Source organism: Pseudophryne corroboree, chromosome 3, assembly GCF_028390025.1.
Source record: "Pseudophryne corroboree isolate aPseCor3 chromosome 3, aPseCor3.hap2, whole genome shotgun sequence".
Taxonomy (NCBI): Eukaryota; Metazoa; Chordata; class Amphibia; order Anura; family Myobatrachidae; genus Pseudophryne; species Pseudophryne corroboree.
Genome location: NC_086446.1, coordinates 346,008,004 through 346,033,759, shown reverse-complemented (window position 1 = coordinate 346,033,759; position 25,756 = coordinate 346,008,004). Strand labels below are relative to the sequence as shown.

At 46.6% G+C, this 25,756-nt stretch overlaps 1 protein-coding gene across 5 annotated transcripts in view; it reads left to right on the top strand.

Moving 5' to 3' along the window:
* FBXO47 (F-box protein 47) overlaps positions 1-25,756 on the top strand; it is an 873,621-nt gene that overhangs the window by 187,904 nt on the left and 659,961 nt on the right. For all 5 annotated transcript variants that reach the window (XM_063959707.1, XM_063959704.1, XM_063959709.1 and 2 more), the window contains exon 3: positions 24,789-24,959. In XM_063959707.1, coding sequence (XP_063815777.1) covers positions 24,789-24,959 — 171 coding nt within the window. The remainder of the gene's footprint in view (positions 1-24,788; positions 24,960-25,756) is intronic.

Here is a 25,756-nt window from a genome sequence, read left to right as displayed (position 1 = left end):
TGGTCACCTCGTCGGGATGTAGTCTTTAAGGCTGCGACACTGTGAGCTGAGAACTGTGAGTGACAGACACAGCACTGTGTCTTATAAATTCTATATAAATATTCTATAATACATGCATCCATACAATAACATTAGTGTTAGTATTTTATACATAGAGATATATATAGATAAATAAATATTTCTATATAGATATATATGTAGATATTTACCTATTTACAGAAATAGATACATTAAATATATATATACTGTGGCCACACCCATTCTAGGGGGTCCTGGGAAGTTGTTGTATCGGGGCCTAGGATTTCTCTTGGCAACCCTGCCAGTTACTTCCCCTCTGTACAGTCCACACATATTTTCTTACATATTTTCTCTTTCTTCACTTTCCCATCCTCCTGATCCCAGGCCAACATCACTGTGTGACAATATCATGTAGCCCACTAAGAACCTATACAATCTGGTGGACAATTATCCTTGTGTATCAATGCCTATTTCCCTACAGATTGTAAGCTTGCGAGCAGGGCCATCCTACCTCTAAAGGCCCGTACACACTGGTCGATATATCGGCCGTTCTCTTGAACAGCCGATACATCGCGGGACCGTCTGCCAGTGTGTACGGGCGATACGTCTGTGAACTCCGTCGTTCACAGACGTATCGCGTCGGCTGCGCAGCACAGCCGACGGCCAATATATCTAACGATATATTGGCGCGTCGCTGTGTGTGTACGGGGCGGTCGTCCGACCGCCCATACACATGCTGCGGTGGCCGGCGGTGATTGACAGGTGAACTGGGCGGGCGCCGACCGCCCAGTTCATGACGTCAGTCCCCCGACGGATCGGGCAGTGTGTATGCACAGCACACTGCCCGATCCGTACATAGATATATCTGCAGATCAATTGATCTGCAGATATATCTACTGTTGTGTACCCACCTTAAGACTGTTTGTTATTACTAGAGATGAGCGGGTTCGGATTTACCCGTATCTTAAAACGGCATCTTATTGGCTCTTGGAAGAAAAATCCGTATAAATCCAAACCGCATTAATTCTGGCATTAAGAGCCGAGTAAATCTGAACCTGTACATCTGTAGTTATTACCCAGTTTTGTTTTATCATTGTTGTTTCCAATTGTAAAGCGCAACATAATATGCTGCACTATATAAACAACTGTTAATAAATAAATTATATATATATATATATATATATATATATATATATAATACCTGTAGTAGTAATAATAATAATAATAATAATTTTATTTATATAGTTCTCTTTCTCCAATAGGACTCAAGGCGCTTAACAGATACATAGCATAATATAGTACAGAAAATAATGAAGTACAGAACAGCTTTTCATAAAATACAGATGCATGTAGATACTAAAGGGACATTATGGAAATGCTTGAGTAAACAGGAAAGTCTTGAGTCTTCTTTTGAAGGATTCTATAGTTGGGGCCTCTCGCACTGTGCGGGGAAGTGAGTTCCATAGAGTCGGAGCCGCATGACTAAAAGCTCGACCCCCAGATGAATTACGGGAGATTCTAGGTACTGCTAAGTCCTTCATCTATAGATCGCAGTAGTCGAGTGGGGCAGTATGGGGTCAGAAGCTGCTTCACGTACCTTGGGCTCTGGTCATGTAGTGCTTTGAAACTCAGTAACCCAGTCTTGAAGATGATTCGCCATCTTTGAGGCAGCCAGTGAAGGGAGTAGAGCATGGGTGTTATGTAGCTAGAGTGGGGCTGGTTGGTTTACAGCCTGGGAGCTGTGTGTTGCACCAGCTGTAAGCGTGCAATTCTTTTGCTTGGAGACCAAGGTGGTGGGACTCAATAACCTTTCCTAGAAAAGGAAGGTTTGATACCGGTCTGTAGTTGGTCATGCAGTCGGGATCTAAATTAGTTTTTTTAAGAAGAGGTCTAACAATTGCTTCCTTAAGGGGTCCAGGAAAAATGCCTGTCTGCAAAGAGCATTTAACAATTTTTGCAAAGACAGGACCAATTATATCCATACAACCTATTAGAAGCTTGGTTGAGGCAGGGTCCAGATTACAGGTGGTGGGACGCAAAATCTGAGCAATTTCAGCAATGTCCTTTACATCCACTGGGTCAAAGCTGGTCCATTAAGGCAGGTGGCTTATATTGGCAGGCTTTGTAGCTTGGCACTCCTTTGATGGCACTGTGGAGATTCCAGCCCATATGGTGAATATTTTATCTGCAAAGAAGTTTGCAAACTCGTTGCATCTTGCCTGGGAGAGGGTTTCATCAGCCTGCAGGGATGCTGGCTTGCAAAGCATCTCCACTGTGTGGAAAAGTTGAGCTGGCCTATTGTTTGCTGCCGTGATCTCATTTGACAGGAACTGTGATTTCTTACAGGTGATTGTCGATTATGCTTATATATTTTATGAGTGTCTCCCCCTTGCCCATCATGCCACTTATATTTTCATGCCCATCACTTCCTTTGCCTATCATCTTTATTGTATATTTTTATTTCATCACCACCTTTGCCCATCATCTTCCTTTTTTTTTTTTTTTTTAAATAATTTTTATTCACGGGATCACAAATACAATCAGATACCAACAGTTAATGGTTTCAACAGATGATATTGGAGGTATAGCATAACATTTAGTGGTTATACAGATGATTGGAAAAAACAGTGACCCATTTTTAACCCAAATAGCGGGTATTGTAAAATAGAGAAAAGGGCTAGTCAGTAGCGCAGCTATCCGACTAGCGTTAGGAGGTAAGAGTAGAGGAAGGTCAAAGAGAAAAAAGATATGGAAGAAGAGAAAAAAGAAGAGAGAGGGACAGAGTAGAATAGAATCCCCGGGAGGGTCTCTTCAAATATGGTGCAGAGTATCACAGAGTAAAGGGTGATGGGGCATGCTGGGTAGCCAGCCATGGGCTCCAAATTTTCTCAAATGACTTCGGGGAGCAGTTAATGATGCTAGTCATGTAGTCCATGCGATAAAAGTACCAAATACGGGCAATTATAGATTGCATGGAGGGCGGGACTGGGTTTTTCAATCTGCAGCTAGTTGACATGTTGTTGCGGATACTATATGTCGCAATAATTTATTTTGATATTTGGTTAATGTTGGTAGATTTAAGGGGAGGAGAATGTATTTGGGGTCAGAAGGAACAGAGATCTGCAGCAAACTAGATATAAAGTTAATCACTTCCCTCCACATATGCACTATTTTAGGACATGACCACCAGATGTGTAGGAAAGAGCCCTCTGCGCCACATCCTCTCCAGCATCTATCCGACGTATCCGGGTACATTTTGCTCAAACGAGATGGTACATAATACCATCTATATAATAATTTATAGACATTCTCTTTAATTCTAACGCAGATAGAACTAGACGCCGCGTTGCTCCAGGCTTCAGAACACTCATCATCATCCAAGGCCGAGCCTAGGTCCCTTTCCCATGCTCTCTCATGAGGATCTCGCTGAGAGGGAGCATCCCCAGTGAGAGTAGTGTATAAGAGGGAAATTAGGCCTTTGGTTGAGTGACGTCTGAAACATATAGTCTCAAGCGTGGTCAGGGATCTACTAGAGAGGACGCGGCCCATGGAGGAGTGAAAATGTCTGAGTTGCAAGAATTGATAAAAATATCTAGAGGGAATATCAATATTTTCTTGAATCTGAGAAAACTGTGGAAAACTAGTATCCCTGGTAATATCATTCAGATATAAAATACCTCTATCTTGCCAAGGAGCAAACAGTGATTTATTTGTACCGGGGGGGAATGCAGGGTTGTGTAATATTGGGATGATAGGGGATGGGGTTGGGGCTAAGCTATATTTCCTATTAGCAAAGTCCCCAATCGTAAGTGAGCGGGAGACCACGGGATGGGATGCTATGGTCCTGGGGCGGCAGGATTTCGAAAGCCAGAGAAGAGAGAGTATAGAGACCCACTTCAGCGGTTTCTATAGCCACCCAGACCCTGTTAGATTCGGGGTTGCACCATTGTACACAGTGTGAAAGCTGTGTAGCGAAATAATATCTTCTAAAATCTGGGATGCCTAGGCCACCACTAAATGTGGGACGTTGTAAAAGTTTCAATCGGACACGGGGACGCTTATTCGCCCATATGAATTGTGACGTATGGAATTGCAAGAATTTAAAAACAGATGGAGGGATAAATATCGGGAGGGTCTGGAACAGGTAAAGTATCCGAGGGAGCACGTTCATCTTCACCGAGTTTACCCTACCTATCCAGGAGATAAAGAGGCTAGACCAAGAAGACAAGTCTGATTTAATTTGATCTAGAAGCCTAGGGAAATTAGCCTGGTAAAGTTGATGATGGCTATGTGTCAGAAAAATACCTAGGTATTTAATCTTTCGCTTGTGCCATTGAAATGGAAAGGAGTTTTCCAAAGAGAGCTTAATCTGACCTGGGATATAAAAGTTCAGTACTTCAGTTTTACTCGTATTAAGTTTATAACCTGAGTGTTTAGAATAGAGGTCTATCTCAGAAAGGAGTGGCTGTAACGACTGAGATGGGGATCCAGAGATATTAGAACATCGTCTGCGTATAACGCAATTTTATGTTCAGTAAGGCCCACCCGCACTCCAGCTATATCTACATTAGCCCTGATCCGTGCCGCTAGCGGTTCCATAACCAGGGCAAACAGCAATGGGGAAAGCGGGCATCCCTGTCTGGTGCCGTTAGTGATGTTGAATGCGGAAGAGGTGAGGCGATTAACAGAGACCGTGGCCGTAGGGGATCTGTAAAGCGCCGAGACACCTTCAAGGAATTTGCCAGAAAAACCCATCCTCCGGAGCACTGAGAAAGCAAAGGGCCAGGAAATTCTGTCAAAAGCCTTCTCGGCATCTAATGCTAGCAACAACGAGGGTAATTTCTGTTTATGGATAGAGTGGATCAAATCTATGGCTCTCCTGGTATTATTGGAGGCCTGGCGGCCAGAGATGAACCCCACCTGGTCCGGGTGTATCAGTTGTGTAAGTAGGGGAGCTAAGCGGTTGGCTAGGATTTTAGCGTATATCTTAAGATCTACGTTTAGCAAAGAAATTGGGCGATAATTGGAACAATGTGTGGAATCCCTTCCTGGCTTTGGAATCACAATAATGTCAGCTTGTACAGTCGCAGGCGCAAATGATGCTCCCTCTAAAACACTATTAAAGAGCGAGGTGAGATATGGAGCCAATTCCGTATGGAATGTTTTGTAGTACTGAGCGGTAAAGCCATCTGGACCAGGGGCAGCTGACGATCGCATAGATTTGATAGCGGCAACAGTCTCCTCCAGCGATATATCCGCATTAAGAAGAGAAATCTGTTGCTCCGTCAAACCATGTAAGGGGGCACCCAACAGATATGAACATGCTCCCCCCGAACCATCGGAGGGAAGAGGGGGGGTAGGGAGATTATATAAGGAGCTATAATAGTTTCGAAATTCCTCCACCATCAGTTTAGGATCATATGTGAGAGCGTCTAACGTAGAAGAATATAGTTTGTCTATCAGTCCTATAGCTCGCTTACTTCGTAACTTATTAGCTAAAAGGCTATCTATTTTATCCGCTTTATCATAAAATTTTGGACGAAGCTTCTGTAGTATAGCTGCCGCTCTCCGCGATAAAAGGGTGTTCAACTGGCCTCGGAGGTTATTTATCTGGGAGAGTAGGGAGTCGCACGGGGCAATTTTGTGTTGGGCTAGAAGCGCAGTAATTTGAGATTCCAATGAGGAAACTTCCTGTGCTGCTTTCTTACGTATGGCTGAGGCCTTAGACATAAATTGGCAGCGAATAGTGGTTTTGTGTGCTTCCCATACCAGACTAGGAGAGACTTCTGGGGAGGCGTTTTCCTCAAAAAAAAAATTTAGGTTCAGTTTAGTGTCTGAAAGAGTGGAGGGGTGCGAAAGGAGAGTATCATCAAGACGCCATTTACGGGACTTATTAGGGGTTCTATAGAGATCGATCATGATATACACTCCTGCATGGTCCGTCCAGGAACAGGGAGTGATGCCTGAATCAGATATCAGCGTCGAGATTGAGCGAGAGACATGTATCATATCTATCCGAGAGTAGTGCTTATGAGGTGCAGAGAAGTGGGTGTAGTCTCTAGCGCTGGAGTGTTTAAGACGCCAAGTGTCTTGTAAGTCAAGGCGTGTGAGGGAGGATGTCAATGTAAGGGCCGCATCAGACGGAGACGCTTCCTTCTTATGTTTGGGAGGAGTGGATTTATCTAAGAAGGGGTCAAGCACAGTGTTGAAGTCCCCACCTAGAATAATGTGGCCTTGTGCTACTCTATTGAGATGCAAAAAGAGCGTGCGAAAAAAACGGGATTGGTCCTGATTAGGGGCATATACAGACACTAGTGTTAGTGATAGGTACGATCCGCACTGATATTCTATCAGGTACCGGCCGTCAGGGTCAGCTATGGTTGTAGTGTGGACAAATGGGATATTGCGATGGATCAGTATAGCTACCCCCCTTTTTTTACAAGTAGCAGAGGCAAAAAAGGTCTGGGTAAATTGCTTACCGTGAAGTTGAGAGTGTGTACCGGTGAAGTGGGTCTCTTGGAGGAAAACTATATCAGCCTTCTCTCTTCGACAGGCGGATAACATCACTGTACGTTTCTTGGGAGAATTAAGCCCGTTAACATTTATAGAATACAGTTTAAGCGCCATGTGACACCAAAGAACAAAAGAGGAGCAGTGGAAACCCGTCCCGGGGAAGAAAGAAAAGGAAAGAAGAACAACGAAGAACAAGAATTAGACATATAGAAGAAAAGAAAGAGATAGAAAACCCATACGGGAGAAAACCCTGAATTATAGGGTCCCAAACAAGGACCGCTACACAGATATAAAACAGCATACTTCGAAATAACAAATAAAGGGAGCACGGGGATAGTGGGAACAGTTAAACTATCGCAGGAGAACCGGGTCCCTCTGGACCGCAACAGTTGAGTCGGCTAGAGCCGAAGATACAACAATGTAACCCATAATATGAAAAACTATGAACGAACAAAAACGTACTGTGTCATAACAAAAAACAAAAACAAAGGGGGGGGGGGGGGAAACAAGGGAAGCAAGGGGGAGACAAGGCAAACGGGATAAGCCCAGTGTAGTATTATCAGGTTAGGCGTAGCACATGTTAAACCTTAAACCCTGGTGTGCATTATCAAAGGTCATGGTAAACGCCTGAAAAGATGGAAGGCGATAGTAAGAGTCTCCTCTTATCAGGAGACACATTTCAATAGAATTAAGAGCTGTTTAAATGTATTCAAATAAAAGTTCGCCAAAATCAAGGGGGGTTGTCGGTGTCATTGCGGTGACGAGTTACCCTCGTCCATTCAGGCGCTGGGACCTGAGAGCGTCGTGGCCCAGAGGAAGAGGCAGTCCCCCCATCAGATGGTGTGCAGGGAGGAGACCAAGTTTGGCCAACAGATCCTGTCCTTGATTTAGGGTTTTGATAGAGTGAGTAGAATTGTTCGCTGTAACTTGTAACATGAAAGGAAATCCCCACCTATATCGTATTTGGTGTTGGCGCAGTATGCGAGTAACAGGCTGCAAGTCCCGTCTCTTTTGAATGGTGGAGGGGGCCAGATCTTGAAAAACTTGCAGTTGCATATCCCTGAAAGTGATCACCGGAGAGTCTCGTAGTGACGTCAGAATACGTTCCTTTGAACGAAAATAGTGGAACCGAACTATAACATCCCTAGGTGGCTGTGTAGGGGTCGGTTTTGCTCGGAGCGCTCTGTGGGCCCTATCACAAAGGCAATCAGCATCTGAAAGGCCAGGTACGACGTGTTGAAAGAAGTCTTTCAGGAAGGTTGGTAGTGCAGAGCTAAGGACTGATTCCGACACGTTACGGATGCGTAGATTGTTGCGACGGGAGCGATTCTCTTGATCTTCTTGACGTTCTTTGAGGTCCTCCAGCTCGTCGTGAAGTCTGGAGAGCTCCGAATCAAGACGTTGCTGAGAGCGGCAAAGGTCGTCTGTCTTTGATTCAAGAGCGTCTGTACGATTGCCAAGGGTCGTGAGATCAGATTTGAACTCGGCGATAGCTGTGGAAAGTTCTTGCTTAAAGGCGGACTGCACCCCTTCAAGTAAACTGGTCATAACTGCTTGGATCTGTGGGTCAATACCTGCCTCCGATGAGCAGGGGGAGGAAGGAGAATCCGTGATCGATGCAGGAGTCGGGGGACCCTTAGATTTTTGTCCAAAGAAATTTGTGGGGGCCTGCGCGTTTTTCTTGTTTCTCTGCGACATCATGGGGAAGTAAAGAGGGTAGGCGGGGTATCACAAATGTAAAAAGAGACACAGACGTTGTTTGTCGGAGGTATGTTTAAGTAGAGAAGGTATAAAGAAAACTATCACGGTCCAGGTGGGACATATTGTGTTGCTAGGCCAGCATCTCAGACAGCACAGTGGGGGAGATAAGGGCCAGTGATCCCGTCATTATCGTCGTAGGGCAGCCAACGATTGATAAGCGGCACGTGTAGCAATGGATAGTAGCGTGACCCCAGAAGCGAAGAGAGTAAGGATCCGGCAGCGTCAGAGGGAGAGACTAGGATAGGCGGTCCCACAATCTTACCCGGTCGTCTGTATGCGAACGTCTCCAGGAGCTGTGTATTGTAATGTGGCACCGGAGCTTGGCTGCCGACCGATCCGTCGGCAGGTAGTGTGCGACGTCAGGAGTCGGCGGGTACAGCACGACCCCACAGATCCTCTTCCTTCAAAACGGCTGGCAGAGGTGTAGTGGTATAAGCTGGAGGCTGCACCGTGATTCCCGGGGGAGAGAGAGAGAGAGAGCAGGGGCTATGTAGTGGTGATAGAAGGCTCGTCTGCCACTTTCAAGATGGCCGCCGCAGCCGATCTCCAGCAGAGCCGCAGCGACGAGAGGAGAAGCAAACCAGCCCAGGAGTCCCCTGGGTCGATGTCCTCCACCAGCTCCCCCCGGCGGTAACCGCGACGGGAGAGTCCTGGCCCGCACAGGCTGCTCAGGAGCGCACCTCATCCGTGCGGCTCACTCTGCCCCCTCCAAGATGGCCGACGGCGCCGGGCGCATCCAGCCTCCTCGCGTCTTCAGTGAATGGTGTGTTCCCGGCTCCAGGGGCTCACATCCACCGTCCCCAGCTGTCGGTAAGGGTCCACGGGGGGGAGGGAGAGCACGGGCAGCTAGAATCACCGCAATCCGCGTCTCCCACGGGTCCGCACCTCCCGGCCGGAACGGGCACCGAAAATTTAGGTCCCGGCTTCTATAGGGTGGGAAGGCTGCAACCTGCAGGAACTGGAAAAACCTGTTCCCCGGCTCCGCAGCTCTTCCACACCAGTTGCCCTGGCTCCTGGGTAATATAAGAGGGCTACTGGGGTAATTCAAAAGCAATTAGCTTGATTATAATAGGGTAAATAGGAGGCTTTTTTCAGGAGCTCTCTAGGGACACTCCTGCTCAGTCAAGCTGCAAGCCACTCCCCACGCCCATCATCTTCCTTATATATTTTTTTATACCCGTCACTCCCTCGTTTCACATACAACATATATTCCCTTTTTCATTTTTTTTATACGATGGCTGTGGCTGGGGGGGGGGCAACTGTTTGTCCCCACTGGGTGCAGGCTTTGGTGCAGTGTTACAGTCACAGCTGATTCATACAGGCAGTGCTCCTTGCAGTTAATCACATGATGTCATGACATCTCTCCCCAGACAGTGCTTAGGAGATGCCGGCGGGGGACAGGGAACCAGGGAGTGCTGGAGCTAGTGAATTGTGCATCACAGCAGGCACCCAGCATTTCTGCTTGGGGTGGGTGAGCATATCGGGCTGCAGCAGTGACCTTGCTGCCCCAAGGGCACTGGCCGCACCGCCCTCTTACGGCCCTGGTGTAATGCTACTGCATGCTGAAATAGCATGCATTTAAATTGTACGTATTCACAGATTGTGAATTAGCTTTAATCCTAGAAACAAGAACTAGCACAAGGCTGTTGCTTTTAATTAAGCAAACTTTATTTTAATGGAGTTTTATAAAGGTAGGTTCATCACCCTGTCTGTCCACCTCTCCCATGGGGCTTTCATCCTCTTCTTGGCTGTGTACATCTTCAGCTTTACCAGTTCTCATTAGAGATGCTCGCCGGCCCCCGTCATGAGTTTTGGTTATGGATATGTATCTCCTTCATGTTTTTGGATCTGTATTTGGTTTTGCCAAAATTGCCCTTCTGGGCACACAGAATTTTGGCCTGTTTTTGTTTCTACAGTATTATTAACTTCGATAACACTAATTTCCAGTCAATTTTGTCAACATTACAGTTCACAATATTGTTTTCATCCAGTTTAGGCCAAAAGGTTGCAGTGAGGTAGCTGGATGACTAAATTAAGCGACAGCAGTGGGCGGCACAAACATGTGCCACTTAAACTTCCAACATGGAGCATCTAGGAAACAGAGTAGCACTGCAGTGGCAGACAGGGTATCAGTTTAATAAACTATGAAAATGTTTGTTGTCTACACAAGAAGACAGCAATGCTCCAAACAGCACGTCATGCAAAGAAAAGAGGTGCAAGATGGAATTGTCCTTGGGCCCTCCCATCCACCCTTGTGTTGTGTAAACAAACTATTCACTTCAGCGACAGGGACTGCCACTTGTGGCTGAAATGATTAATTTGTTTGGGAACCCACAAAACAAGCTGCCATTGGGCAGTAAATAATGCTGGCAATGATCTCTACGTGCACAAACTGGCTCTACATAGGCAAGATGTCGTCATTGCCATCATCTTCTGATTCCTCACCCCCATCAGAACGTACATCATCATCTGCAAACACTATTAATTAGTTCCTGCTGGAATCCACCATTACATTTTTGGACGTAATTGCCGGTAAAGGTCTTCCTTATGGAATTTGTAATTAATTTTAATGACTATAATCTTTTCCACATTTTGGGGAAGTAACCTGCACGCCGATCGCTGATAAGGTTCCCGGCTGCACTGGAAACTCTTGAGTACACACTGAAGGGAGGGCAACCTAAGTAAAGCAAAGTCAATTTGTGCAAGGGCCTCCAAATTGCCTTCTTTTCCTGCCAGTAGTAAAACATGCTTGACATGCCTATTTTGATGCTATCAATAAAATAATCATGAGCCATGAATATTACATTGCCTTAAGGCCTGCAACGTCACAATACATGTATGAATATTAATCTGCGGTACGACCTGCAGCGACACAATACTTGTATGAAATTGGGGTACACTCTACTTTCCTATTAAGAGTATACTACAATTTTTACTTTTTGTGGTTGGGGTAGTGGGTGTTGCTTTTTCTCATGGTATTGTTTTGTTTTCTTCTGGTTCTATACCATGGGCTTTTGTGGGGGATACAATGGAGAGAGTCAGACAGTTGGTTTATTTAACATTGAAATGTCCTGATGGACGCTGTTTGTCTGATGGTATGAGTATGCTCCATAAGAATTCACTATAAGTACAAAACTCAAGTTTTTTGAAAAATTATGTCATGCCTGTAAGTTTTAGCAATACACCTTTTTTTATTGATTCTTCTTTATTTTCTTTGTGAATGTCCTACTAAAGGCAAAGTATCAAATAGTTATGAAAATAAAAAAAAAGCAATGGTCAGATTCAGAAGCATACTGGTTGTCTAAAAATGATAGCCCTTGAGCTTTAACCACTTAGTAGTAAAAAAAAGAAAAAAAAACATATTTTATAAAGCCCCCGGCCCTCCCCCCATGTTAAAAGCCCTTTTTTCTGTAACCCCTCAACCAAAAACCCTGTGATGAGGGTATTTTTTTATTATTACTTTATCCCCCTCGCCAGCATAATTGAAATATTTATCTATATCTCCCCCCTCCCTCACTCCCACTGGTCATAGTTCCCTACCTGGGGGTTATACACCCACCCCCCCATACAGGCATATACCCCCCTCCCCCTTCCTCATGCAGAGCGCTGTGGAGCGCCTGTTAAGGGGGACTGGTGATCAGTCCCCCTGCTGCAGCTGATCTCTGCATATGCAGAGATTAACTAAATTGTTCTGAAAGAGGAACAAAGTTCCCCTCCCTGCAGTGTACTTCCCCAAAGCATGTGCTCCAGAATGCCGGCCGCAAGGCATTCTGGGGTGCGATTCCAGTAGTGATATTGGCAATCAGAGACCGCCACATTATAAATTATTTTTCTCTTACGCCCTAGAGGATACTGGGAATCCATTTAGTACCATGGGTATAGACGGGTCCACTAGGAGCCTTGGGCTCCTTTGATAGTGTGCGCTGGCTCCTCCCTCTATGCACCTCCTACCAGACTCAGTTTAGAAAATGTGCCCGAAGAAGCCAGTCATATCGCTGGGAGCTCCTGAAGAGTTTTCTGCATTTATTTTGTATGTTTGTTATTTTCAGGCAGGTCTGGATGGCACCAGCCTGGCTGGTTCATGGAGGGGAATGGCCCAACATCTTGAAGGGTTAATGGTCCCGTTCCCCGCTGACAGGACACTAGCTCCTGAGGGAAGGATTTGCAAGCCCCACCATGGCGATCCGGCTAAGTTTGGCAGTAGCAGTAAGGGTGCTGTGTGCTGGCTCATGGCTATCTCTGTGCCTCTCTTGAAGGGCTCTTTGTGGGTTAATTGTGCATTTAACCTGTTCCTGTGTGTGTGTGTGTGTGTGTGTGCTGTCACTGTCACAGTATGTCAGACAAAGCGTGTGTTTCATGTAAGGCACAGTATTCCTCTTCTCCAGGGGGTTCACTGCAGTGTACTCAGTGGAGTGCACCTTCCCAGGCTAGCGGGGCAAAGCCAGCTTGGCTGGATTCCATTAGGGGAATGATTTCCAATATTTCTACTAAGTTGTCCCGCTATGAGAAAGAGACGCAATACTTAAGACAATCGATGACTGAGTTTATGAACAGAGACTCAGTACCCAAACCAGCGTCTCAGTCCCCTACCATTTGTCCGCAAAAACGTCCTTTGGCCCATATCCTGCAACCTGACTCGGATGATGAGGGGTCAGACATGGAGGAAGGGGAGGTGGACTCAGAGGTGGCGGTTGCTACTCTGTCACAGGGAATAGAGGCTCTCTGTTACGCACACCAGTGCTAACAGGAGTATACCGGTGTATGAACAGAGAGGAATGCGAGGCAAAACGAACTCACAGACAGTATAACACAACATACACAGGAGGTGATGGAATAACTAATAAACACAAAATGAACGGGGAAGCCCAAAGGCTCAGGAATTGGGTGTCTCCCTAGTGTCAGGAATGCTCAGATGGAATAGAGCGGACAATGAAGCGAGATGTAGTGATTTAACATGTGGAGCACCCAAAATGATGTTGCTAAGAGCAACAGGAAAAACCCCAAAGGGTTACCAACGGGTGTGGGAATAAACTCCTTGGTCAGAGATAGAAATATAGACACAAGGAGAGTATCCACAATCCTAACCCCCACTTGCAGGGCACAGGTTCAGCTTACTGCCACTAAACTGACACCTGGACGCCCTGCACAGTGAAGGAGGATTAAGCAAGCAGGTCTGAGAGTACAGCCGCAAACCTGCTGGGTTCACAGAATAGCAAAAGAACCCCAGCAGGTTAAACAACTGACTCCAGTCTTACTGCTAGGTCTGGATTGGCAGAATGAAGTACCGAATCCCAAGGCCTATTCGCAGTAAGCAACAAGTAAATACAAAGTCACACAGTACTAGCTAACTCTCTGGAACTGACTAACAAACAAAGATTCAGCAGCATTTGCCTAGCCTGAGAGGATGGTTTATATAGCAGGTGCTGTCCACGCCCCACTCAGACCTCACAGACTGTGAGCACAAAACCAGCACCGGATTCCCTGCCGTGCACAGAGCCTGTAACCACTACACAGTAAAAACCCGGAGCGGAGTATCAGCTGCGCTCAGGTTACTTCGCTAACACTTGCCTCCCGGTTGCCATGGCGACGTGGCAGTACAGAACAGGAGATCTTAACAGTACCCCCCCTCTGACGAGGGGTCAAAGAACCCCTACCACCGGGTTTATCTGGGAACCGCGAGAAGAAAGAGCGTATCAGTCTGGGGGCATGAAGATCACAACTGCGCACCCACGACCGCTCCTCCGGGCCATACCCCTTCCAGTGCACCAAAAATGACAGCCGACCCCGAACCATCTTGGAGTCAAGAACCCTTTCAACCACAAACTCCCTCTGACCCCGTATCAGAAGAGGATAAGGTCTTCCACTGGAAGAAGGATTACTAACCGCCAGTTTTAAAAGGGAACAATGAAATGTTTTATTGATACCCAATGAACGGGGCAGATCTAACTGAAATGCCACCGGATTGATAACCCTGGTGATCTTATAAGGGCCGATGAACCGGGGGCCTAACTTATGAGATGGCTGTCTCAACTTTAAATTCTTGGTGGACAACCAGACGAAGTCTCCTAATTTAAAGCTGCAGGGTCTTCTCCACTTATCAAAAACCCTTTTGGTCACTAATGACACAGACACAAGGGCTTTCTTAACTTTCCTCCAAATACCCCTAAGGACCGAAACCACAGAGGAACCACCAGGCGTGGAATCCAGGGGGTCAAAAGAATTGGCCTTAGGATGATGCCCATACACACAAAGGAAGGGAGAGATCCCTGTAGCAGAGTGAGCGGCGTTGTTATAGGCAAACTCCGCCATGGACAGATGAGCAACCCAGTCAGTATGACACTTGGAGACATAACACCTGAGGAACTGCTCCAAGGACTGGTTCACCCTCTCCGTCTGCCCATTAGACTGTGGATGGTAGCCTGACGACAAGCTCACAGAAATCTGGAGATCAGAACAAAATGCCCTCCAGAATTTGGCCACAAACTGGGATCCACGGTCAGAGACCACATCAAGTGGCAACCCGTGGAGGCGCACAACATGCTGCATAAATAACTCAGACAATCGTCTGGCCGATGGCAACCCAACCAGTGGAACGAAATGCGCCATCTTCGAAAACCTGTCAACGACAACCCAAATGGCTGTCATCCCCGAGGATTTGGGCAAGTCCACCACAAAATCCATGGAAATGTGGGTCCATGGCTTAGATGGAATAGAGAGTGGATGTAATGGGCCGACAGGAACCCCTCTAGGAGTTTTATTTCGGGCACAAACGTCACATGCCCGAACCCACTGATCCACATCCCTAGCCACCGAGGGCCACCACACCGCCCTAGACAGCAACTCCCGAGTTCTGGCAATACCCGGATGCCCTGCCGACCTCTTGGCATGGAATTCCAGGAACACTCGCTGTCTTAACCTAGGAGGCACAAACAAGAGACCTACCGGAAGGTCTGGAGGAGCCTTCTCCTGTGCTCTAAGGACTAATGACAAGAGGTTCTGGGTAATGCCCACTTTAATACATGATGGGGACACAATGGGCAATGGCTCCTCGGTGGTCTCTTGGACTGGAGCAAAACTCAGCGAGAGCGCATCAGCCTTGATGTTTTTTGACCCAGGGCGATATGTTATCAAAAAATTAAAGCGAGCAAAAAACAAAGCCCATCGTGCTTGCCTGGCATTGAGCCGCTTCGCTGACTCTAAATATGCCAGATTCTTATGGTCGGTGAGAATTGAGACCACAAACTTAGCCCCCTCAAGCCAGTGTCTCCACTCCCCGAGTGCATCCTTTATAGCCAACAATTCCCGGTTACCCACATCATAATTCATCTCGGCAGACGAAAATTATGGGAAAAGTAAGCACAGGGATGAAGGCGATTATCAGACACCCCCATCTGAGAGAGCACTGCCCCAATACCAATCTCAGAGGCATCCACTTCTACCACAAAAGGACGCTCTGGATCTGGGTGTCGCAGCACCTTGGCCGAGACAAATGCCCTTTTGAGACGGGCAAGGCCGCTTTGGCCTCACAAGACCAGTGAGCAACATCCGCCCCTTTCTTAGTGAGTGCCACCAAGGGGGCCACTATAGACGAAAATCCAGCGATGAACCGTCTATAAAAATTCGCAAAGCCCAGAAAACGCTGAAGCGCCTTCAAACTAGTGGGCTGCACCCAATCCAGGACTGCCTGTACCTTAGAACCCTCCATTTGGAAACCTTCTGAGGAGATAATATACCCTAGAAATGCGATTTGCTGGACTTCAAATTCGCACTTCTCCAGCTTCGCCCCAAGCTGGTGGTCTCTGAGTTTCTGGAGGACTAAGCGTACATGCTTCCGATGTTCCTCCAGGGAATGGGAGAAGATTAGGATGTCATCTAGATAAACAACTAAAAATCTATCCAAATATTCCCTGAGCACATCGTTCATGAATTCCTGGAAGACTGCCGGGGCATTAGAGAGCCCAAAAGGCATCACCAAATATTCATAATGCCCTGAGTGGGTATTAAAGGCAGTCTTCCATTCATCCCCCTCTCTTATTCGGATTAGATTGTAAGCACTGCGTAGGTCAATCTTAGAAAAAATGGTGGCAGTACGAAGCTGGTCAAACAAAACCGAAATGAGAGGCAGTCGGTACGAGTTTTTAATCGTGATACGGTTCAATTCCCTGAAGTCGATGCAGGGTCGCAACGAACCATCCTTTTTACCCACGAAGAAGAACCCCGACCCAACTGGGGACTGTGAGGGTCTGATAAATCCCTTAGCCAAGTTCTCCTGAATGTACTCTGCCATAGCCTGAGTCTCAGGACGTGACAGGGAGTACAACCTGCTCTTGGGAAGCTTAGCATCCGGCAACAAATCAATGGCACAGTCATAGGGGCGATGGGGAGGTAGTACCTCCGCAACTTTTTGGAGAACACATCCGCAAAATCTGCATAACATCCTGACAATCCTGGCAAACTTAGCTGCGAGAGCCTGACTGGAAGGCTCAAGCAACTCCTGAAACAATCACTACCCCAACTAAGAATCTCCCCAGAGACCCAGTTAAATTGAGGGTTATGGGCCCTTAACCAGGGTAACCCCAAAACCAATGGGGCAAAAGAACAGACAGTCACATAGAAAGACAATTTTTCAGAGTGTGTGGCTCCAATAAACAAAGGAATTTGGCTGGTGCAGGAGGTAACTTTACCCTGGGACAATGGTTCCCCGTTTAACCCACAGATCTCAATCTCTGATGCCAAAGGTACTGAGGGAACAGAGTGTTCCAGGGCGAATTGACGGTCCATGAAAACCCCATCGGCCCCACTGTCAACAAAGGCCTCAGTCTTGACAGTTTGACCGAGGATCTCCAAAGTCACCGGAATGAGAAAAGTCTTTTTGGGAAAATCTGACTTCTGGCCTGACAGGATATTTCCCATCACCCTCAGGCCCTGAAGTTTTCCGGCTTTTCTGGGCATGATACTACGACATGACCTTTATTCCCACAGTACAAACACAAACCCTGCTGTCTCCTCCGCGTCTTCTCACGCGAGGAGAGGCGGGTAGCCCCAATCTGCATAGGTTCCTCGGAATATTCCTCAGAGTCTGAGGTTCCCTTGGGAAAAAAGGAAACTGCGGTCTCCCTTTCAAGCCTACGCTCTCTCAGCCGTCTATCCACCCGGATGGATAACTGCATGAGCTGATCTAAGCTATCAGGCGAGGGATATTGTACCAGTTGGTCCTTTATCTGGTCAGAAAGGCCCCTTCGGTACTGGTTTCTCAGGGCTGGGTCATTCCACTGGGTATCATGAGCCAACCTCCGAAACTCCGTACTATAAACCTCAGCTGGCCGTCGCCCTTGCTTTAGGACCGTAATCTGAGCCTCGGCTGAAGCCATCTTGTCAGGGTCATTATACAAAATGCCCAGTGCCGTAAAAAAAGCATCAACACTTTTAAGCGACGGACAGTCAGGCTGCAACCCATATGCCCAGACCTGTGGGTCTCCTTGTAGCAAGGAAATCACCATGCCCACCCGCTGAATCTCCGACCCAGAAGACTGGGGCCTAAGCCTGAAATATAGCTTACAGCTCTCCTTGAAACAAAAGAACTGCGAGCGATCTCCAGAAAAACGATCCGGGAGATTTACTTTCGGCTCCTTAACCCCTAAACTTGCCGCTGCTGCTGCGGGGGCTCCGCTAGCGGCCTGCGGGGTGTTCATTTTAATGGACATCTCATTAAATTGTCGAGTCAGGCCTGCACCTGATCGACCACCTGTTGCAAAGTATTTTGAGGGGTATGCTCCATATTCCCACAAAATTTCAACAGGAGTATGGCTGCTGAATATGTTACGTACACCAGTGCTAACAGGAGTATACCGGTGTATGAACAGAGAGGGATGCGAGGCAAAACGAACTCACAGACAGTATAACACAACATACACAGGAGGTGATGGAATAACTAATAAACACAAAATGAACGGGGAAGCCCAAAGGCTCAGGAATTGGGTGTCTCCCTAGTGTCAGGAATGCTCAGATGGAATAGAGCGGACAATGAAGCGAGATGTAGTGATTTAACATGTGGAGCACCCAAAATGATGTTGCTAAGAGCAACAGGAAAAACCCCAAAGGGTTACCAATGGGTGTGGGAATAAACTCCTTGGTCAGAGATAGAAATATAGACACAAGGAGAGTATCCACAATCCTAACCCCCACTTGCAGGGCACAGGTTCAGCTTACTGCCACTAAACTGACACCTGGACGCCCTGCACAGTGAGGGAGGATTAAGCAAGCAGGTCTGAGAGTACAGCCGCAAACCTGCTGGGTTCACAGAATAGCAAAAGAACCCCAGCAGGTTAAACAACTGACTCCAGTCTTACTGCTAGGTCCGGATTGGCAGAATGAAGTACCGAATCCCAAGGCCTATTCGCAGTAAGCAACAAGTAAATACAAAGTCACACAGTACTAGCTAACTCTCTGGAACTGACTAACAAACAAAGATTCAGCAGCATTTGCCTAGCCTGAGAGGATGGTTTATATAGCAGGTGCTGTCCACGACCCACTCAGACCTCACAGACTGTGAGCACAAAACCAGCGCCGGATTCCCTGCCGTGCACAGAGCCTGTAACAACTACACAGTAAAAACCCGGACCGGAGTATCAGCTGCGCTCAGGTTACTTCGCTAACACTTGCCTCCAGGTTGCCATGGCGACGTGGCAGTACAGAACAGGAGATCCTAATACTCTCATAGAAGCGATCAGAGAAGTTCTGCATATCCCTGATAAGGTAACAGAGGAGACTGAGGAATCTTATTTTAATATAAAAAAGACGTCCTCAGCCACTTTTCCTGTGTCAAAGGAACTAAATAACCTGTTTGAAGAACCGTGGGTTAAACCTGAAATTTAAAATCCCTAAAAGATTGATATCATCTTTTCCCTTTCTTCCTGAGGATAGGAAAAAAATGGGAAAATCCACCGATAGTGGATGCATCAGTATCCAGGCTGACACGGAAAATTGTATTGCCTGTCCCAGGTACAGCCTCCCTTAAAGACACAGCTGATTGTAGAATCGAGAATACACTGAAATCTTTGTATACAGCTGCTGGGGTTGCCCAGAGACCCACTATTGCATGTGGGTGGATTACTAAGGCCATCGCCAAATGGTCAGGTAACCTAATTGAGGGATTAGGTACCTTGCCTCAGGAGGAGATTATTTTACTCCTGCAACATATACAGGACTCTGCAAATTTTATGGTGGAAGCCATAAAAGAAATAGGCTTGCTTAATGCACACACCAATACTCTTGCAGTGTCAGCACACAGGGGCTTATGGCTACGCCAGTGGACTGCGATGCGGACTCCAGGAAAGGTGTGGAAGGCCTACCCATCACAGGAGAGGCCTTATTTGGAGATGAACTAGACAAATGGATCTCCAAAGCTACTGTGGGTAAGTCCACGTTTCTTCCTTCTGCAGCTCCCCCAAGCCAGGAAGGCCTCCTCAGGATCTAATCTACAGCCTTTCGGACTGCCAAGTTTAAGGGCAAAACCAGAGGCGCTAGAGGTAAACCACGCAAACCAGCAACTGCCGGTTCACAGGAACAAAGCTCAAGCTCTGCTTCCTCAAAGCCTTCAGCATGTCGGTGGACCATGGGGCCTGGAGGATTGGTGAGTGGGAGCGCAACTAAAATTTTTCAGTCACATCTGGACAGGTTCGTGCCAGGATCCCTGGGTCATAGATCTTATTTCCCAGGGCTACAGACTGGAGTTTCAGGAGCTCCCACCTCACAGATTCTTCATATTAGGCTTACCAGTTCCGCAAGATGCAAGTATAACCTTACAGGATGCCATTCAAAAACTGGTACAGACTCAGGTCATTGTTCCATTTCCACCTCATCTGTAAAACAAGGGATATTATTCCAACTTGTTTGTAGTACCGAAACAGGACGGTTTGGTAAGACCAATTTTGAACCTCAGGTCGTTGAACCCGTACTTACGAATGTTCAAATTTAAGATGGAGTCTCTGAGAGCGATGATCTCAGGTCTGGAGGAGGGGGAATTCCTAGTGTCTCTGGATATTAAGGATGCGTACCTTCACATTCCAATCTGGCCGCCTCATCAGGCTTATCTACGGTTTGCACTGCAGGACTGCCACTACCATTTCCAGGCCCTGCCATTTGGTCTCTCCACGGCACCTAGAGTGTTCACCAAGGTGATGGCAGAGATTATGTTTCTACTCCGCAAACAGGGAGTGAACATAATTCCGTACTTGGACGATCTTCTGATAAAGGCACCGTCCAGGGAGCGGTTGTTGTACAGCATTGGCCTATCAACCAGACTACTCCTGGATCACGGGTGAATTCTGGATTTAACAAAATTTCACCTGGAACCGACGCAGAGGCTTTCCTTCCTGGGAATGATACTTGACACAGAGTCTCAGAGAGTGTTCCTTCCCTTGGATAAGGCTATGGAAATCCATTCGATGGTTCGGACTGTCCTGAAGCCAACCCGGATCTCGGTGCACCTGTGCATTCGCCTTCTGGAGAAAATGGTGACCTCTTACGAGGTGCTTCAGTACGGAAGGTTTCATGCTAGGCCCTTCCAGCTGGATCTGTTGGACAAATGGTCCAGATCACACCTTCACATGCAGCAGAGGATCTGTCTGTCACCAAAAGCCAGAATCTCACTTCTGTGGTGGCTGCAGACTTCTCACTTCGTCGAGGGTCGGAGGTTCGGTATTCAGAATTGAATTCTGCTAACCACAGATGCTAGCCTCAGAGGTTGGGGAGCAGTCACCCAGGGGTACAGTTCCTTTTTTAAAAAAAATCTGTTTTTATTGAAAATAACACAGACATAAATCGATATACAAGCACAAGAAAACCAAGTATCGAACACATAGAAAACAGCTGCCCACAGCAGTGTACAATAGTATGAGCAAAATCAAAGCAACGTGTCTAATATGGCAAAAGTCTGCGTTAATATGTTTTAAAATAGGAAAGTTAGAGAAAACAGAAAAAGAGGGAAGAAAGAGGGAGAAAGAAAAAAAATGTGACCGAGCCGAGAATGCAGAGAATATAAGCGAGAAAAGAAAAGAAGAAAACAGACACATACAAATATGCAAACTAGGAACAGATTGACCGCCTCATCATTTCAGGGAAGAGATATAGGTTTTGTAGGACTCAGAGGATTTATATTCTATCCAAGGCAGCCACACGGTTGTAAACTCGGACCGTCTGTCCCCAGAGCTCAGTAAAATATCTTCCATATTCATATAGTAATCTAGTCTAGAAAACCAGGCGTACCGAGTAGGGGGCTAGAGGACTTCCACAAAGTGGGAATTACTGCACGGGCGGCGTTGCCTAGGTGTCTCAACAATGATGTCTTATAAGTGGATAGAGGGGTAGAGGAATGGTTCAATAATCAAAAGGCGGGGTCGGATGGCACAGGAGTGTGTAGGATAGTACCCGAGATGGAGACTACATCATCCCAAAAAATTTTAATAAGGGGACAAGTCCACCAAATGTGTAACAAAGAACCTAGGTCCTTATGGCACCTCCAACATGAGGGGGAGATAGATGGAGAAATAGCGTGTAGAAGAGAAGGAGGGGGTACAGTTTCAATGAAGATGGTCAAGTCAGGAAGTCTTCATTTCAATAAACATCTTGGAACTCAGGGCAATATACAATGCCCTTCTGCAGGCCTCATCTCTACTTCGGAATCAAGCCATTCAAGTCCAGTTGGACAATGTAACGGCGGTAATGTACATAAACCGACAGGGCAGAACGAAAAGCAGAGCAGCAATGTCAGAGGTGTCAAGAATTCTCCTCTGAGTGGAAAAACACGCCGTGGCGTTGTTGGTGGTCTTCATTCCAGGAGTAGACAACTGAGAAGCAGACTTCCTCAGCAGACACGACCTGCACCTGGGGGAGTGCAGCCTTCAACCGGAAGTGTTCAGGTGCTTAACACATCAGTGGGGATATCCACAAATCAATATGATGGTCTCTTGTCTCAACAAGAAGCCCATGAGGTATTGTTCCAGGTCAAGAGACCCACAGGCCGTGGCGGTAGATGCTCTCACGACTCCATGGGTCTACCAGCTGGTGTACGTGTTTCCTCCACTGCCTCTGATCCCAATAATTCTAAAAAGAATAAGAAGGGAAAAGGTTCAAGCAATACTCATTTCTCTGGACTGGCCAAGAAGGGCCTGGTACGCGGACGTTCTGGAGATGCTCCTCGAAGATCCGTGGCCTCTGACTCTTCGCGAGGATCTTCTGCAACAGGGTCCATTCGTCTATCAAGACTTACGTTTACGGCTACGTTTAATGGCATGGAGGTTGAATGGCTGATTCTAGCCAGGAAAGGGCTTCTTTACAAGGTCATCCCGACTATGATCCAAGCCAGGAAAGGGGTAACGTGTAAACATTACCACTGTATATGGAAGAAGTATGTCTCTTGGTGTGAAAGCAGACAATATTCCACGGTGGACTTTCATCTAGGACGTCTCCTGCTTTTTCTGCAGTCGGGAGTGGATGAAGGGCCTACTCCTAGGTTCCATTAAAGTCCTGTTTTCGGCTTTTTCTATTTTCTTTCAGAAACAATTGGCTTCTCTACCTGAGGTCCAAGCGTTCTTGAAAGGTGTTCTGCACATCCAGCTTCCCTTTGTGCCTCCCACGGCACCTTGGTATTTCAATTTGGTGCTGCAGTTCCTCCAATCGGACTGGTTTGAACCATTACTGGAGGTTGACGTAAAGTTGTGGAAGACCGTCACAATGTTGGCCTTGGCTTCAGCAAGACGAGAGCTAGGGGCATTGTTTCACAAGAGTCCCTACTTAATTTTCCATGAGGACAGAGCTGAACTCAGAAATCATCACCAATTTCTTCTTAAGGTGGTGTCCGCTTTTCACATCAACCAACCTATTGTGGTTCCGGCTGTGACGGACACCTCTGCTATTTCAGTCTTTGGATGTTGTGAGGGCTTTGAAGTTGTATGTAAACAGAACAGCTCGTCACAGAAAATCTGACCCCCTGTTCGTTCTCTATGATTCCAATAAAATTGGGTGTCCTGCTTCAAAGCAGTCTATTGCACGCTGGATCAGGCTCACTATCCAGCATGCTTATTCCACGACAGAATTGCCGGTTCCAAAATCTGTACAAGCCCACTCTACTAGGTCGTGGGTTCTTCTTGGGCAGCTGCCCGGGTGTCTCGGCTTTACAGCTCTGCCGAGCAGCTACTTGGTCTGGTTCAAACACGTTTGCAAAGTTTTACAAGTTTGATACTTTTGCCTCTGAGGTCAATCAGTTCTGCAGGAACCTCAGCACTCTCTCACCCGGTTTGGGAGCTTTGGTACTTCCCCATGGTACTTAATGGATTCCCAGTATCCTCTAGGACGCAAGAGAAAATAGGATTTTAATTACCTACAGGTAAATCCTTTTCTCGTAGTCCATAGAGGATACTGGGCGCCTGCCCGGTGCTTCGTTCTTCCTGCACTGTTACTTGGTTAAGTATTCTGGTTTGTTCAGCTGTTGCTGTTCATGTTTCAAGTTTGGTTAGCTTTCCTATTGTTCTGTGTGCTGTTTCGTAATCTCACCACTTCCCTTACCTATCCTTCTCTCAAAGTATGTCCGTCTCCTCGGGCACAGTTTCCTAGACTGAGTCTGGTAGGAGGGGCATAGAGGGAGGAGCCAGCGCACACTATCATATTCTTAAAGTACCCAAGGCTCCTAGTGGACCCGTCTATACCCATGGTTCTAAATGGAGTCCCAGTATCCTCTACGGACTACGAGAAAAGGATTTACCGGTAGGTAATTAAAATCCTGTTATTACCAGTTATTTATATACCGCACACATATTCTGCAGTGCTTTACAGAGTTCACATCAGTCCCTGCCACAGTGGAGGTTACACTCTCTATATTCCCTGTTATATGTACATGCATACACATTCATACTAGGGTTAATTTTTGTTGGGAGACAATTAACCTACCAGTATATTTTTGGATTATGGGAGGAAACCGGAGCACTTGGAGGAAACCCACGCAGGTACGGGGAGAATATACAAACTCCACACAGTTAAGGCCATTGTGGGAATCGAACCCATGACCTTAGTGCTGTGAGGCAGTAATGTTAACCATTACACCACATGTTCTCAAACTCGGTCCACAGGTCCCCACACAGTGCATGTTTTGCAGGTAACCCAGCAGGAGCACAGGTGTATTAATTACTTTCAGACACATTTTAAAAGGTTCACAGGCGGTGCTAATTATTTCACTTGGGATTCTATGAGGAGACCTGCAAAATATGCACCGTGTGGGGTCCTGAGGACCGAGTTTGAGAACCTGTGCATTACACCATCTGTACTGCGGGTCCGGGGTGCATAGAGAGATGGCTGGGGATGCAGATGGTGGGGGCAGCGAGCCGCATTTGATGCGACCTGGCCTGGTAACAAGCAAGTGGTTAAGTAGAAAATAGAAGTGATTGCCAAATTCTAAATTATTTATTTAATATTTAATTGCATGTGTTTTATGTTTATTTCAGTTAACGATATCAGCATAATGAGCATGGTTTCCAAAGCCATCAGTGGACATCTTAGTGGTTACATCTCTTCACCAGCAGGAAGTCGTCGATTGCTGCGTCAGGACTTCCACTGTGCTGGTTTGATGGAGTTGAGGAAAGATGCTCCCATTCTTGAACACTACAGAGCCTTAGGTAAAAAGTATGGTAGATCTTAAAACGGCAAACTGGAGAGCATAGTTTTTTTGTATTACAGTACAACATCATTTGTTCAAATTGTTTATTGTATTTACATTTATCTTGCATCTGTTGGAGGGCACTGGACATATTATATGGAGGTGGATTTATGAACTTGGCACTTTAAGAAATTCTAGGAAATAAGGAAGTCTAGCTCCTCGCTTCCTATACCCCTTGTCAGTAGTTAGGCATTGTTTTCGAAATGCCCATAGGAACAAAATACTCTATTGCATGTACTGCATAGGCAGTATTACTTATTAGTTTTATTTATTTGATTTTAGCTCATATTCAGTTATGTTCTGCTGCCAACTTATTGCAGTGTCTAAAAGGCTGCTTAGTAGGAAAAGTGTTTTGTGTGCATGTTAATGACTGTATACAGAGATCCCCCTGAATTCAGAGGGATCTCTTGCGCCAAGGATAAGGCTGGTGCAGATGCAGGCGCATGATGGAAACCTCTTTCATCAGCGGATGAATAGGGGTTGTGTGGTGGCATAGCTGGCTGATATCCCATTTACAGCTGTAATTTAGGATCAGGACATTTTAATCAGCTGAAAAAGGACCACACCTAATAGGATACCGTTCTCTGAATACAGCAGAAAACTGCATGCATATCTGAATGCGTAAAGCATCTGCAGACCTACTGTGTGTGTGTTCCTCCTTCTCTCAGACCTCCGGAAGGGGGATCCTGGTCAGTACTACTGTGTTCCTGTGGGGCTACTGTCATATCTGCAGACAGCTTGCTTACCTACACAACT